Raw genomic sequence first — 16,429 nt, forward strand, 5'->3', positions numbered from 1 at the left:
CACCCTTTGTTCAAAAAAGTGTGTAAGGATAAGCTGAGCAACTATAGGTGAGTCATTTAACTTCTGGGGTGGGGAACCTTCTAGAAACAATGATTTGGGACAAAATTAATAGTCACATGGACAAATGCAGGATAATCCTAGAAAGTTAGCATGGGTTTCTTAAGGAAAATCATGTTTAACCAACTTGCTGGAATTTTTTGAAGAGGTAACAGAGAGGGTTGAGGGTAATGCTGTTGATGTGGTGTACATGGCCTTCCAAAAGCTGTTTGATACGGTGCCGCACAACAGACCTGTGAGCAAAGTGATAGCTCATGGACAGTAAGGGAAAGGAGCATCCTGGATATAGAATTGGCTGAGTGACAGTAAACAGAGAGTAGTGGTTACTGGATGATTTTTGGACTGAAGGAGGTTTTGTACTGGAATTTTCCAGGGGTCACTGTTGGGACCCTTGCTTTTCTTGATGCATATTAATGACCTAGACCAGGCACAATTTCAAAGTTTGCGGATGATCCAAAACTTGGAAGCATTGTGAACTGTGATTAGGAAAGTGTAGAACTTCAAAAGGACATAGACAAGTTGGTGGACTGGGCAGACGGGTGCCAGATGAAGTTCAATGTGGAGAAATATGAAGTGATCCATTTTGGTAGGAAGGACATGGAGAGACAGTACAATATATGGGGTACAACTCTAAAGGGGGTGCATGAGCATAGGGACCTGGGTGTATATGTGCATAAGTCATTGAAGGTGGCAGATTGAGAGCATGGTTAATAAAGCATACAATATTCTAGGCCTTATTAAAAGGGGAATAGTGTACAAGAGCAAGGAGGTTATGTTGCATTTCTATAAGACACTGGTTCGGCCTCAGCTGGAGTACTGTGTCCAGTTCTGGGTGCCACATTTCAGGAAGGACGTGAAGGCACTGGAGAGAATGCAAAAAAATTAATGGGAATGGTTCTAGGGATGAAGAACTTCAGCTACATAGATAGATTGGAGAAGTTTGGACTGTTTTCCTTGGAGAAAAGATGGCTGGGAGGAGATTTGATAGAGGTATATAAAATCATGAAGATTCTGGACAGAGTAGATAGGGAAAACTGTTCCCATTTGTGAAAGGATCGAGAACGAGAGAGCACACATTTAAAGTAATTGGTAAAAGAAGCAAAAGCAATATGAGAAAAACTTTTTCATGCAGCGAATAGTTAAGGTGTGGAATGTACTGCCTGAGAGTGTAGTGGAGGCAGGTTATTAGACTGTTACCTGAAAAGGAAGAATATACAGAGTTACGGGAAGAAGGTAGGAGAATGGCACTAACTGAATTGCTCATTCAGTGCAGACATGATGGGCCGAATGGTCCCCTCCTCCACTGTAACAATTCTATGGTTCTGTGATTCTATCAAGCAGAACTTACTCAGCAATTGTCTCCTTACTGTTGGGTTACACCAGGGCCACTTGGCACCAAAGCTCATTACAGCTTTGGTTCATACATAGACAAAAGAGCAGAATTTAAGAGGTGAGGTGAGAGTGAAGGCCCTTGACATGAAAGTAGCTTTTGACCGGATGTGGCATCAAGGAGCCCTAACAAAATTGAAGTCAATAACCATTGTAGAAAAACTCTATACTGATTGAAATCAATCCCAGCACAAAGGAAGATGGTCGTGGTTTTCAAGGCCAATTATCTCAGCTCCAGGACCTCACTGCGGGAATTTCTCAGGGTAGTGTCCGAGGTCCAACCACCTCCAGCTGCTTCATCTCTCCATCATAAGGTCAAAAGTGGGGATGTTCACTGATGATTGCACAGTATTCAGTGCCATTCACAACACCTCAGATACAGAAGCTGTCAAAGCCCACATGCAAAAAGACCTGGGCAACACTCAGGCTTGAGCCGATTAAATAGCTAGTAACATTTGTGTCACACAAGTGCCAGGCAATGACCATCTTTAATGAGAGAGAATCCAACTATCCTCCCTTGAGATTCAATGACATTACCATCGCTGAATCATCCGCCATCAACATCCTGGGGGTTACCATTGACCAGAAATGTAACTGGAACAGCTATATAAATGCTAGAGCTACAAGAGCAGGTCAGAGGCTGGCAATTCTGCAGCAAGTAACTCACCTCCCAAAGGCTGTCCACCATGTTTAGGCACAAGTCAGGGGTGTGATGGAATACTCTCACTTGCCTGGATGAGTGCAGCTCCAACAGTTAAGAAGCTCAACACCATCGTGGACAAAGCAGCCCACTTGATTGGCACCCTATCCACTACCTTAAGCGTTCACTCCCTCTATCACCAGCGCACAGCTGCAGTATTATGTACCAAAGATGCACTGCAGCAACTCGTGAAGGCTCTTTAGACAATACTTTTCAAACAACTGATCTGCTGAGTAGGTAGAAGGGCAGGAATGATATTTGAGTTAATTTGGATCTTTGGAAAGGCTAAGTCCAAATTTTAAGCTAATAGCAGAGTGATTTCATAATACTGAGAAGCAAGGGCAATAAATGCCATTATTTTGAATTATGTAAAATGGGTCCGCCCCCTTCAGCAGTGTATCAAGCATTAGATAGTCACATCTTGGATAAATGACCCAGTGAAACACAGCTGTGTTCAGAGGATCAGAATTAGACACAAACTTCACCAGGAATTAGACATTTTCTCTACTGGAACATGTTTAAACTGATGCTTGTTTCTTGCTTTCATTCACTGAAATGACTTTAAAAGAGGTGTGACACATGGTAGAAAAATGTTGGAAGTAGGATTTTATTAAGCTTACTTGATGGATCTTGCCAGTGAGGTAGAGGAAAGTAGCTCAGGATCACAATGTACCAAAATAAATCAAATAAGTGAACAAAGGAAAAACTGAAATTGAGAAAAACAAACTTCTGGATCCTGGTCCCACCCACCATTTTGGAAGATACCCAGAGCCTCCAAGACTCTGCAAACATCTAGTCCCAATTTTAAGAAAGCATTTGACGAAGTACCACTTAAAAGGTTGGTTACCAAAATTAAGGCTCAAGGAATAGGAGAGTGTCAGCTTGAGTAAAAAAATTGGCTTAAGGACAGAAAACAGTGAGTTGTGGTAAATGCTTGTTACTCAGAAAAGAGGGTGATAGTTGTGTTCCCCATGGGTCAATGCTAGAACCACTACTTTTGATATATATAAATGACTTGGTTATTAGAATACAGAGTAAAATTTCAATATTTGACAATAATACCAAACTTGGAGGTGTGGCAGACAGTGAGGATGATACCAATTGACTAAAACAGCACATTGATAGGCTAGAATACAGAGAAGTGTGAAGTGGTGTAATTTTGGTAGAAGGAATAGGGAGAAGCAACATAGACTAAATTACACAATTCTAATGAGTTTACAGAGAAAGATGACCTGGGGATTCATGTGCATAAATCCTTGGAGGTGGCAGCTAGGACATATTGAGATAATATATAGAAAAGGATATGGGATTTCAGGCTTCATAATTAGAGGAATTAAGTACGAAAGCAGGGAAGTTGTGCTGATTCTTTTATAGATCTCTGGTAGGCCACAGAGGATTGTGTCCAGCTCTGGTCACCACACTTTAGGTAGGATGTGAGAGTCTTTGAGAGGGTGCAGAGGAGATTTAGCAATGGTTTCAGGTATCAGGGATTTTAGCTGTAAAGTGAGGGTGGAGAAGCTGAGGTTGTTCTCGTTGGAGCAAAGGAGATTGAGGGGATAGTTGATAGAGGTGTACAACATGATGACAGAGATAGAGTAGACAAAGAAAAGCTGTTCCCTTTAACTGATGTTACAAGGACTAGGGGACACAGATTTAAGGTTTTGGACAAGAGATGCAGAGGAGATATGAGGAATAATGTTTTAATCCAGCGAGTGGTAATAACTTGGAATTCACTGCCTATGGTGGTGTAAGCAGAGACAATGAATCATTTCAACAGGAAATTGGATTGACACTTGAGGGAAAGAAATTCACAAGGCTATCGGGATGGACCAGGGAAATGAGACTGATTGTATTGCTATACCGATTCTGTCCATAGCTCAATGGGCTGAATGGCCTCCTTCCAAGCAGTAATGATTTGATGATTCCGTGAAGTTAAAGATCCAGCACTGGCCACATTGTTCTTGCTGCTTTTGTACCATATGTAAACACTGCCTTCTTACCAGCAAAATAACATTTACTTTTTGCATTCTTACAGAAAAGAAAGATGCTGTCACTGCTACCGAAACCAAAGCGATTAAAAGTAAGTATTTCACTCCAGTAAATAAAACAGAATTAATTTTGATTTTAAATGATGCTCTTCATCTGAAAGTCTTTTTGGTATAATTTCAATTAAGAAATTTACAGGGGTCCTTCAGAGTGATTCATGTCAGTGTCCAGGTGCCATGGATGCCTCAAAATTTCAATTTTTTTTTGATTTCAAGATAGCTGGACCAAAACATGAGGTAATTAATTTCTCTATTCAATGTCATAAGTGTTAAATCAGTTATAAGGAGCAGTGAACATTTCTAATCAATGATTGAGTTCAGTGCCGGAGACAGGTGACAAGTTTGATCATAATTTGGGTCACGTAATTAGCCATTTTCCTCATATTTCCTCATCTTTGTTTGCATTTCACAAATTTAAAATTTTTCACCAAAATTATTTCCCACATATAAAGGACTCTCACAAACTGTTCACTGAAGTAGAGGCAAGCTTAATCAGTGAAGATGTTCTTAGAAAATACCATCTCTACTTAAATAAATACACGAATTGGGAATTAGTTTCCAATGCGGGTGTACAAGTGGACCAGATCAATTTATTAGGGTTCTTGCCATATGTCATTGCAGGAAAATATAATATTGAATGAATTGGTGGAATATATAGGAGCTGATTTTCCTAAAACTTTCACTAGGGAACAGCTATTTCCCAAAAAAAAGGTTGTGGAAATGGTATTGAGTTACACCAGGGCAAGAGTCTTTGGGTTGGCGAGCGGGGCTGGGCTCTCCGACATGTAAAATGCTGCATGGTGACGTCAGGCATGCGTCCCGACATCACCACGCGTCATTCAGATCCTCAGTTCGGCGGGCACACAGCGGGTTCGGCTGCGTGCCCGCCTAACCGTCAAAGGCCTATTAAGGCCATTTAAAAACCAATTAAAATAATTAAATGAGCTACCTCTCCAACCATAAGGCGGGCAGGCGAAGAGTCCAAGCAGACCTCATCGACGGGTGGGATGAGGTTTCATGAAGGTTTTTAAAGTTTAATAAAAATTCTTAATGAAATTCATTGACATGTCCCAGCTCATGTGACACTGTCACATGATGGGCCATGTCTTAAAAAAATTTCTTTTCTTTATTAAAATTTTAAAAATTGATTTCTGTGCTCTTTCGCGCACCTGGGAGAAAATTCTCTGCCCCATTCTGTATTGTCCTGGGATTTTTGTAGCATTCCCCAAGGGATGGAACACGGGTGCCTCTAAAAGGTGCAGGCATGTATTGCTTGTGTAATGAAGCACCAGTCATGCTCCCCAATTACCTGACATTGCAGCCCAGGAGCTTCCAGAGAGGGTGTCATCCCATTTCTCAGAATGCTTCGTGCTTTGCCAGCTTACGTTCAGTTATGAAGCATCATATGAACTTGTTGAAGTAATAAAAAATGCCAAAATGCCAGGGGCTGAGTGTCTGATCTGCTGAAAATCCCAATGAATCAGAGGCAGCCTTTATACTCAGTCATTTCTCTCAGCCCTGAACCCAGTGGATCTTTCTGAAGTTAGGCTAATTGTCATTCAGTGGCCAACTTATTGGGCTATTTTTGGCCCCACTGGTTTGCCCATCTCAAACAGTGATAACAAGCATCGATGAATTCTTCAGTGTCATGGGATATGATGACCCTGAAAAATTACAGACTTTCTATCATATTCCCAGGACATTGTTGGGGACATGGTAATGGTCTGAATCTGCAAATATGGATATGTTCAAATTCTTTCAGGATGAATATTTTTTAGAAATATAAACAGAAAATGTTAGAAATACTCAGAAGTTCAGGCAGCATTTGTGAAGAGAGCAACAGAGATTCATTTCAGGTCTGTGACTTTGCAGGGGCCAGCAGCTGACTGGGATGGGCTCATCGTCCCTAAGTGCATTTGACCTGACTGAAACTCAGGTAGAAACAGGAGGGGAATTGGCCCTAATGCCTCTTGACAACTAGTACTACTCGTGAAAATCCTTGATAGCCTTGGTCATGATTCCACATTCATGCTCCTGCGATCTCAAGTACCCTTGTATTGCCTAATGCCCAGTTTCTATTGGCATCCCTAACTAGGGATTTATACAGTATTAATACTGGAAATGGCATGGAAGCTATTATTATGTTACCTGTGTGTTATTTCAATGTCATTTGAAAGCTCCTGCCTGTTTCAGGAGGGAACTTCCCATTATCATTCCTTATGTCCCAGGAAATGCATGTCATGTGCAAAAGCAGCAGATAACTTGGTGGAGCATGTCAACCTCTCTTGCTTCTCTGTAATGCCCCAGGAACTGACTCACTTGGGATGCTAGAGACTAGAAAATTAGCCCCAATAAATAGTTTGAAATCACAAACCTTGCCTTTGGCTCTTCTGTGCAGGGTGTTGATTCGTAATCATTATGCATGTGAAATGAGCATCCAGGGTTACTAGACATTGAAAGACTTTGAAGGACATTGAAAGGATACAGTAATGTTAAGATAGGTGTACTTCAGACATTTCTTCACGGTTTTCTCAATTTCTCTCCCTTTGGCACCTAGGTTCTCATAAACTATTATACAAATTGTTCACATTTTATTTACCCCCAATGCCATTTTTGGGTACTAAGGAAATTAAGGAATATGGGGATAGTGCAGGAAGGTGGAGCTGAGGTAGAATAACCACTATGATGTTGTTGAATGGCGGTGCAGACTCAAAGGGACAAATTGTTTACTGCAGCTCCTACTTCTTATGTTCTTGTGTTCTTGGGGGGAGTTTTACAGCCCCCCCCAACCAGTGTATTTACAGGCGGGGGCAGACACATAAAATAGGACAGGTGGCTAGCCTACCGCCTTCCCTCCCACCATAATTGAGTGGGCAGTTAAAGCATCAGCCAACCTGCCTGCCCTTAGGCCTATTGACGTCCTTTAAGTGGCCAGTTAATGGTCAGTTAGGGCATGTTTCCACCCCCACTACAATGATACATGAGGCGGGGGAAGGTGGAATGAAGGAGGCCAGCCTGCCACTTCATCACCTCAGGTGAAAAGGCAGGAAGAAAGTGGAGGGAATACCTCCTTTGGAAGGTGCCCTGTGCCCATTGGAGACACCCCTCTGCCCTCAAGATGTTCCCCTACCTTTGTGATTCCTCACCTAGCCTCCAAAGCCTGACACCCTCTTCTCATCATCCAAAGGTATCATCTAAAGATACCTATGGATACAATTGAACTAATCATTAAAAGCAACATCACAGGTCAGCAAAGCACTGGGATTTATTTCTAGGGGCATAGAATTCAAAAGCATTGAAACTTGTATAGGGCCCTAGTCTGGCCACACTTAGAATGCTGTTCACAGTTCTGGTCTCAATACAATTAAAAATTACATAGAAGTATGTAGAAAGTGCAAAAAAAAATCTGGTAGCAAAATTGAGAGATTACAGCTTTTGGGAAGATTGAACAGGATTTTTTTCTCTTTAAAATTATGAATGGGTTGATTAAGGTCAATGTGAAGAGAATGTTTCCACCTGTGGGAGAATTAAAAAATAGAGGCCATAGATACACAATAGTTACTAATAAATCCAACAGGAATAGAAGGAGACATTTCTTTACTCAGACAGTGTTTAAAATATGCAACTTGCAAGTTGCACAAACAGTGGTTGAGGCAAATAGCTTGGATGGTTTTAAAAGGAAATGAATGGATACATGAGAAGAAAGGGGATAGAAAGATATGCTGAAAGGCTCAGATGAGGCAGATGGAATGGAAGGAGACTCACGTGGAATATAAACACCTAGCGCAGACTAGTTGGCCCAAACAGCCGGTTAGTGCTATATATTCTAATATAATTCACATGTAAAGACTTTCATTCCTAAAGGACGCTGGGCCAAAAATCCTGATGCCACCACTAATATCAGCCAATGTTTGACTAGCTATGTTGATGAATGCTTCCACAGAAGTTACCAATTACAGTACATCATATGAAAAAATGCTTAGGTGATTAACAGCCAGCATATCCTGATTGGCTTCATCTATTAAGATTCCAACATCTATGTTGCTCAGCCTGGAAACACATACATACACTGATCATTAAAGAACTAGATGCAGAGTTGTGGTATCTGCTGCACAGACACTCTCAGCTACTGTGAGGCTGATTGACTGGCACATCCGGTGACAGTAATAATTAGCTGTGGCCTGAACTTTGCTCAATTATTCGGAATTCGGAATTCACATTCAATAAAAATCTGGAATTAAAAGTCTGATGATGACGATGAAACCATTGTCGATTGTTGTGAAAACCCACCTGGTTCACGAATATCGTTTAGGGAAGGAAATCCATCATCCTTACCTGGCCTGGCCTACTTGTGACTCCAGACCCACAGCAATGTGCCAGCAGCTTAAGCAGCAAATGATGGACAGAACTAAGCAAGTGATCCCACAAGCAACAGATCAGAACTAAGCTCTGCAGTCCTGCCACATCCAGTCGTGAATGGTGGTGGACAATTAATCAACTCACTGGAGGAGGAGGCTCCACAGATATGCCCATCCTCAATGATGGAGGAGCCCAACACATCAGTGCAAAAGATAAGGCTGAAGCATTTGCTACAATCTTCAGTGGTTGACTCCTGAAGTGGCCTAGCAAGCCACTCAGTATCAAACCGCTACAAAGTCACAAAAAAGGAATGAAACTGGATGGCCACCTGGCATCGACCTAGGAAACAGCAGACACAGCCCTGTCAGCCCTGCAAAATCATCCATACTAACATCTGGGGACTAGTGCCAAAATTGTGGGAGCTGTCTCACAGACTAGTCAAGCAATAGCCTCATGGAATCATACCTTACAGATAATGTCCCACACACCACCATCACCATTCCTGGGTATGCCCTGTCCCACCAGCAGGACAAGCCCAGCAGAGGTGGCAGCACAGTGGTATACAGTCGGAAGGGAGTTGCCCTGGGAGTCCTCAGCATCATGAAGTGTCATGGCATCAGGTCAAACAATGGCAAGGAAAACTTTTGCTGATTACCACGTACTGTCCTCCCTCAGCTGATGAATCAGTGCTCCTCCATGTTGATCACCACTTGGAGGAAGCACTGAGGGTAGCAACGGCGTAGAATGTACTCTGGGTAGGGGACTTCAATGTCATTACCAAGAGTGCCTCGGTAGCACCATTATTGACCGAGCTGACCGAGTCCCAAATGGCATGACTGCTAGACTGAATCTGCGGCAGGTGCTGAGGGAACCAACAAGAGGGAAAAACATACCTAACCTAATCCTCACCAACCTGCCTGCCGCAGCTGGATCTGTCCATGACAGTATCGGTAGGAGTGACCACCGCACAGTCATTGTGGAGACAAAGTCCTGCCTTCACATTAAGGATATAGTCATGTTGTGTGGCACTACCACTGTGCTAAATGGGATAGATTTTGAACAGATCTAGCAACTCAAGAGTGGGCACCCATGAGGTGCTGTGGGCCATCAACAGCAGCAGAATTGTATACAAACACAATCATGACCCGGCATATCTCCCACTCTACCATTACCACCAAACCAGGGGATCAACCCTGGTTCAATGAAGAGTGCAGGAGGGCATGCCAGGAGCAGCACCAGGCATACCTAAAAATGAGTTGAAGCTATAACACGGGACTACTTGCGTGCCAGCAGCATAAGCAGCAAGTGATGGACAGAACTAAGTGATCCCACAAGCAACAGATCAGAACTAAGCTCTGTAGACCTGCCACATTCAGTTGTGAATGGTGGTGGACAATTAAGCAACTCACTGGAGGAGGAGGCTCCACAAATATGCCCATCCTCAATAATGAAGGAGCCCAACACATCAGTGCAAAAGATAAGGCTGAAGCATTTGCTACAATCTTCAGCCAAAAGTGCTGAGTGGATGATCCATCTCGGCCTCCTCTGGAGGTCCCCAGCATCACAGATGCCAGTCTTCAGCCAATTCGATTCACTCCATGTGATGGCAAAAAATGGCTGAAGGCACTGGATAGTGCAAAGGCTATGGGCCCTGACAATATTCTGGCAATAGTACTGAAAGACTAGTGCTCCAGAACTTGCCACACCCCTAGCCAAGATGTTCTGGTACAGCTACAACACTGGCATCTACCCGGCCACGTGGAAAATTGCCCAGGTATCCTCAGGCACCTGGGTGTCCTCAGGATGGCATGGACAAGATGGGCCGAATGGCCTCCTTCTGTGCTGTAACTTTTCTATGGTTCTATGGTTCTATGGTATGTCCTGTACACAAAAAGCAGGACAAATCCAACCCAGCCAATTACAGCCCCATCGTTCTACTCACCATCATCAGTAAAGTAATGGAAGGGGTCATCAACAGTGCTATCAAGCGGCACTTGCTTAGCAATAACCTGCTCACTGACACCCAGTTTGGTTTCCACCAGGGCAACTCAGCTCCTGACCTCATTACAGCCCTGGTTCAAACATGGACAAAAGAGGTGAGGTGAGAGTAGGCAGCATTTGACAGAGTGTGGTGTCAAGGAGCCCCAGCAAAACTGGAGTCAATGGGAATCCGGGGAAAAACTCTCCGCTAGTTGGAGTCATACCTAGCACAAAGAAGATAGTTGTGGTTGTTGGAGGTTAGTCATCTCAGCTCCAGGACATCACCGCAGGAATTACTCAGGGTAGTGTCCTCGGCCCAACCATCATCAGCTGCTTCATCAATGACCTTCCTTCCATCATAAGGTCAGAGATGGGGATGTTCGCTGATGATTGCATGATGTTCAGCACCATTCGCAGCCTGTCAGATACTGAAGCAGCCCATGTCCAAATGCAGCAAGACCTGGACAATAATAAGGCTTGGGCTGACAGGTGGCAAGTAACATTCGTGCCACACAAGTGTCAGGCAATGACCATCTCCAACAAGAGAGAATCCAACCATCACCCATTGATATCCAATGGCATTACCATCACTGAATCCCCCAATATCAACATCCTAGGGGTTATCATTGACCAGAAACTGAACTGGACTCGCCAAATGAATACTGTGGCTACAAAAGCAGGTCAGAGGCTAGGAATCATGCGACGAGTAACCCACCTCCTGACTCCCCAAAGCCTGTCCACCATCTACAAGGCACAAGTCAGGAGTGTGATGGAGTACTCCCCACTTGCCTGGATGAGTGCAGCTCTCACAACACTCAAGAAGCTTGACACTGTCTAGGACAAAGCAGCCCGCTTGATTGGCATCACATCCACGAACATTCACCCCCTCCACCATCGATGCACAGTAGCAGCAGTGTGTACCATCTACAAGATGCATTGCAGGAATTCACCAAGGCCCCTTCGACAGCACTTTCCAAACCCACGACCACTACTCCCTAGAAGGACACAGACAGCAGATATTTGGGAACACCACCACCTGGAAGTTCCCCTCCAAGTCACTCATCATCTGCACTTGGAAATATATTGCCGTTCCTTCTCTGTTGCTGGGCCAAAATCCTGGAACTCCCTCCCTAAGAGCAATGTGGGTGTACCTATACCACATGGACTAGAGTGGTTCAAGAAGGCAGCTCACCACCACCTTCTCAAGGGCAACTAGGGATGGGCAATAAATGTTGCCTCAGCCAGCGAAGCCCACATTCCATGAATGGATTTTTTAAAAAAACGCTGACCTATGATGTGTTGGAAAGGAACAGATGGCAACTCCTCACAACTATCTCCACTTCCACATCGGCAACTGTCAAGCACTCACTTGTTTGCAGATTCATGCCTACACTTTGGTTTCCTTTCCCTTCAATTTCCTGGCCCTTCTATTCTGACATTTCCCTTTAATTATTTGCAACATTTCATGTATCTACTTGCAATTTCCTGCTCCTTCTGCTCTATGCTTGTAATAGTCCCACAAACACAGAGGTGTACAGCTAAAGTTTATTCTATCGAAATCTTGAACTTTTATTTTAATTTACTCTTGAAATGTTCACATCCCTCGTTGCCCTTAGAAAGTGGTGGTGGACCGCCAAAGGTCATGAAGGGACAACCATGTAATGTGAGACTTTAGTTATCGAGAGGCCGTAGTTTTCTTTCTCTAAAGGTCATTAGTGAACCAGTTGGGATTTTCAAAACAAATTGGCAGTGTTTTGGTCATTTTGTTTCTCCTGATTTATTAAATACAGTTTTAAAACATGGTGGGATTATGAACTCAAGGGGCAGAATCTTCGATTTGGCGAGCGGGGGCGTAAAATGATGCGCGGTGACGTTGGGCGTGCATCCCAATGTCACCGCGCGTCATTTAGATTTTCAGTTCGGCAGGCGCACAGCTGACTCGGCTGCTTGCCCACCGAACTATCAAAGGTCTATTAAGGCCATTTAAATAGCCAATAAAGCAATTAGCTGAACTGCCTCTCCAACCTTAAGGTTGGTGGGCAGGCGAAGAGCCCAGGCGGCCTTTGCATTTTTCATGGAACCTCATCCACAGGAGGGATGAGGTTTCAAGAATGTTTTTAAAGTGTTTGAAATTTTTAAATAAAATTAATGGACATATCCCAGCTCATGTGACAGTTTCACATGAAGGGACATGTCCTTACATTATTTTTAACCTTTCTTCAATGTTTCATAAGTGAAACTAATCTCCCTGAGGCAGCTCTGTGCCTCAGGGAGACTTCTGCGCTCTTTCACATGCATGTGCGAAAGAGTGCACTCCCTGACTCAGGCAACTACCCACTGCCTGCACAGGGAGCACTCAGCGCTTCGGGGCTTGCGGGCCTTAATTAGCCCGCCCACGTAAAATGGCCACACCCAGCCAATCGGGGGCGCCAATCGGCTGCGCGCCCGGCCCCGGCCCCGCCCCCGCACAACCCCCTCACTCCCCAAGCCGGGGAGAAAATTCCCCCCAAGGTTGCTAGTCTACTACCATAACTATTACGAAAACTGTCCCACCAGAAATGAGAATCAGCAGACTGTGGAAGATTTGGGTTTAAAGGCCATACATTCACCTGGGTCCCAAAAACTCTTCTTTCAAACCACTTGAGTGTAAACTGAAGGCAATTCGGAAAATTGAAACTGCTGTTGTATTTAATAGGTACAGGCCATTATGATTTTTGTTGGTGGGAGACTAGGCTGATTTAATCATATGAGAATCTGACATGAGACAGAAATATGTGTGCAGTTTCTTTTCTTGCAACTGGAAATTTATTTAACTGAAAGTGATGTCTTTTGAAATTGTGGTTCACTTCTCATACATTCTGCTCTCTTCAGAAAGAATGATTGTTGCCTCAATGAGGAGCATTCAATAGTAATCAATAGCATTGAGAATCTTATGATAGACTGATAACCTCCATCCATTTCCAGCAAAGAACAGTTTTGAGTGGCAGATCATTGATATTTCTGGGCATTAGACCATTGTCAGCATTGCTGATCTATAAATTCACTCCACTCTAAAGCTGAAGTGGTCCTGCTCACATAACTGATCTAAAAGAAGAAAAAAAGGTTAAGGAGCCCCAAAGAGATTTTTTTTCTCTAATCTTTCTTATAATCTTATTTAAAGAATGAGATGAAGCAGAACTCCATTTGTCAATATATAGGTTTCCTATCCAGAATAAAACATGAGGCATTCATAACAACCATGTTGGATGAAAGAATTTTTCTTTTTAAGTCACTGCATCTACAACCTCATTGAAAACTCCTGCATATTTTTACTTTTGAACTACTGCACTCAATTTAGGGATGCATATTTCCTCTGGTTGAAATACTAATTTCCATCTATTTACCTATTAATTTTCATTGGCATTCCTCACCATGATTTTGATACCATCGATTATTTTCTATTAGTGATGCAGATTAGTCACTGTGATGTAATGGTTGCTTGGTTATTCCGGAAAATGGGTATTGTTTATTTGTCATTGTACCTAATTATTGTATATTACACTGAACTAATTGTTCCAATTGTTAATGAAGAATTTAAAGATTTTGCTATGATTCCATCTGATGTTAATACTGAACAAATCAGATTCCAGAGTGAAACCTGGCTTGATAGATCCTAACTTTTTTTAGAAACATGGAGGAAAGTTACTGAGCAAATTCACAGGAGTCTGCTGATGAATTTTTAACACAAAGAATAACATATTTATTAAACATGAAAAATGAACTATATTACACCAGACAAAAGGTTGGGAAAGAGCTCAATACAAATACAAGGAGGTGCTTCAAATTCACACTATTCCTTTACCACAGTAATATCTTTACAGACACATAAACCAGTGAAGAGTTATCACTAGTTAGACACAAAGGCTCCTCACTTGGGACTGGCACAGTTGCAAACGGTTTTCTTCTAGAGGGTTCCTGAGCATTCACTTGGTGCTTCTCACCCAACTCTTATCTGTCCCTGAGAAATCCCAAAAACCACACTCTAAACTCACTATTGCTTCAATTGCAGAGCACGCAAATGAGTTCCCTAAATTCAGTCTTGCACCAGCACTCCTGCTAAACTGATCACTTTACTGAGTTCTATAACAGACTATTCAGTCAACTACTGTCCCAGTAGCCTTGTAGTCTTTCTTATTAGAGAGCTTAAAATTCCTGTCTTCTCTCTCACTGACACATACTGAAGTCTCTTTTTTACCCTGTGTCTGTGTCACTTAACCATTTTTCCCCAAATCACTAAACTTTTAATCCCTTTTAACAGACTCCCAAGCACCAAGGCTCTCAAACAACCTAAATGAAACTGAAACCATTTTACCTTTGTTAACACAATATATATATATATAAATTTATATATAGATATAAATTCAACTTAAAAATTATACATTGTTCATAACAGTTTGCTTTGCTTTTCCTCTTTAGAACCAGAAGTCACTTTAAAGGACAAAGTAGCTGTGCCAGTAAAACCAGGTGGGTATATGGTGCGATAAACATTGAATTTCATTTCTGAAGAGTGTGTTACCATGAATGATCCTCTGCATGATGTCACAAACAATCTGTGCATTTAGGGATTTGATGCCCTTCCTGTTTGGGAAGTTTAAAGGTACTTTCTGTAAGAGCTGGCAAAGCAACGTGTATGCCGTCAATTACACTTTGGACTTAAAGCCAGCAACCCCATAAAAATGGATGGTCCAACCTCACTGAACCCAAAAGTGGTGAATTTTCAAGCTCTCCTATAAAGTGCATCAGTCACCTGATATATATCAGCCTAGCTGATATAATGAAGATTACGCCTTTGAGATTACTGTGTTTTATAAAAGTTGAGCACAATGGTTATGTTCGTTGCCACAGGGAGAGCAGTGTGAGCAGGTGGCCGTGGTTGCAGGTGATTATGCAGTAATTGGCAGAATTCCTCAGCTGCCTCTTTGGTGAAGTGCTCTCCTTTTATGCACATCTCCTCCTATAGTCTAAATCTCCCAGTGGTCTCATATAAAGCAGTCAGGAACAAGATCAGGATTGTCTGGGAAGATGGTAAAATATCACTAGAAAAAGATGGTCCACGCTACAGAAATCAAGATTGAAACTTTCCGCACAGCTCAGGCTCATACACTCCTTACTTCCATCTGTCCTGGCTGATCTTGTGAACAGCTGTACCTTATAACTTTAATCTAAATTATCTCGAGAGCTTTGTGAGTGTATAAGCCAGAAACTGATGGCAGCAGCACCATTGGCTCTCATTATAAAATGTGCTAACTTGGAACTCTTTGGGAAGGTTGTGAAAAGGGCCAAAAGCACAAAGGAATTCTGAGCAATTGAAACAAGAATATTTCAGGAATGGCTATCACCCTATTTTGCTGTCAAAAAAGGATTACTTGACTTGACTGTAAACCAAAATCACACCTAAGACCGTGAGGAATTTCAGCACCACTGTCTCTTTCTCAACGACCTTGCTAAGCAGGTTACTTAAAACATACAGAATCACAAAATCACAGTGCAGAAGAGGCCCTTCAGCCCGTCGAGTCTGCACCAACACGTGAGATACACCTGACCTACCTACCTAATCCCATTTACCAGCACTTGCCCATAGCCTTGAATGTTATGACGTGCCAAGTGCTCATCCAGGTACTTTTTAAAGGATGTGAGACAACCCGCCTCCACCACCCTCCCAGGCAGTGCATTCCAGACCGTCACCACCCTCTGGGTAAAAAAGTTTTTCCTCACATCCCCGCTAAACCTCCTGCCCCTCACCTTGAACTTATGCCCCCTTGTGACTGACACTTCAACTAAGGGGAACAGCTGCTCCCTATCCACCCTGTCCATGCCCCTCATAATCTTGTACACCTCGATCAGGTTGCCCCTCAGCCTT

General features: G+C 42.9%; 1 protein-coding gene across 1 annotated transcript in view; it reads left to right on the top strand.

Annotated features, from left to right (window-relative positions):
* Positions 1-16,429, top strand: part of trdn (triadin) — a 565,816-nt gene that overhangs the window by 298,373 nt on the left and 251,014 nt on the right. Inside the window, exons 13-14 of the mRNA XM_078542852.1 lie at positions 4,182-4,226; positions 14,986-15,033. Coding sequence (XP_078398978.1) covers positions 4,182-4,226; positions 14,986-15,033 — 93 coding nt within the window. The remainder of the gene's footprint in view (positions 1-4,181; positions 4,227-14,985; positions 15,034-16,429) is intronic.

This window comes from Cetorhinus maximus, chromosome 5 (assembly GCF_964194155.1).
Source record: "Cetorhinus maximus chromosome 5, sCetMax3.hap1.1, whole genome shotgun sequence".
In the NCBI taxonomy this organism is placed as follows: domain Eukaryota; kingdom Metazoa; phylum Chordata; class Chondrichthyes; order Lamniformes; family Cetorhinidae; genus Cetorhinus; species Cetorhinus maximus.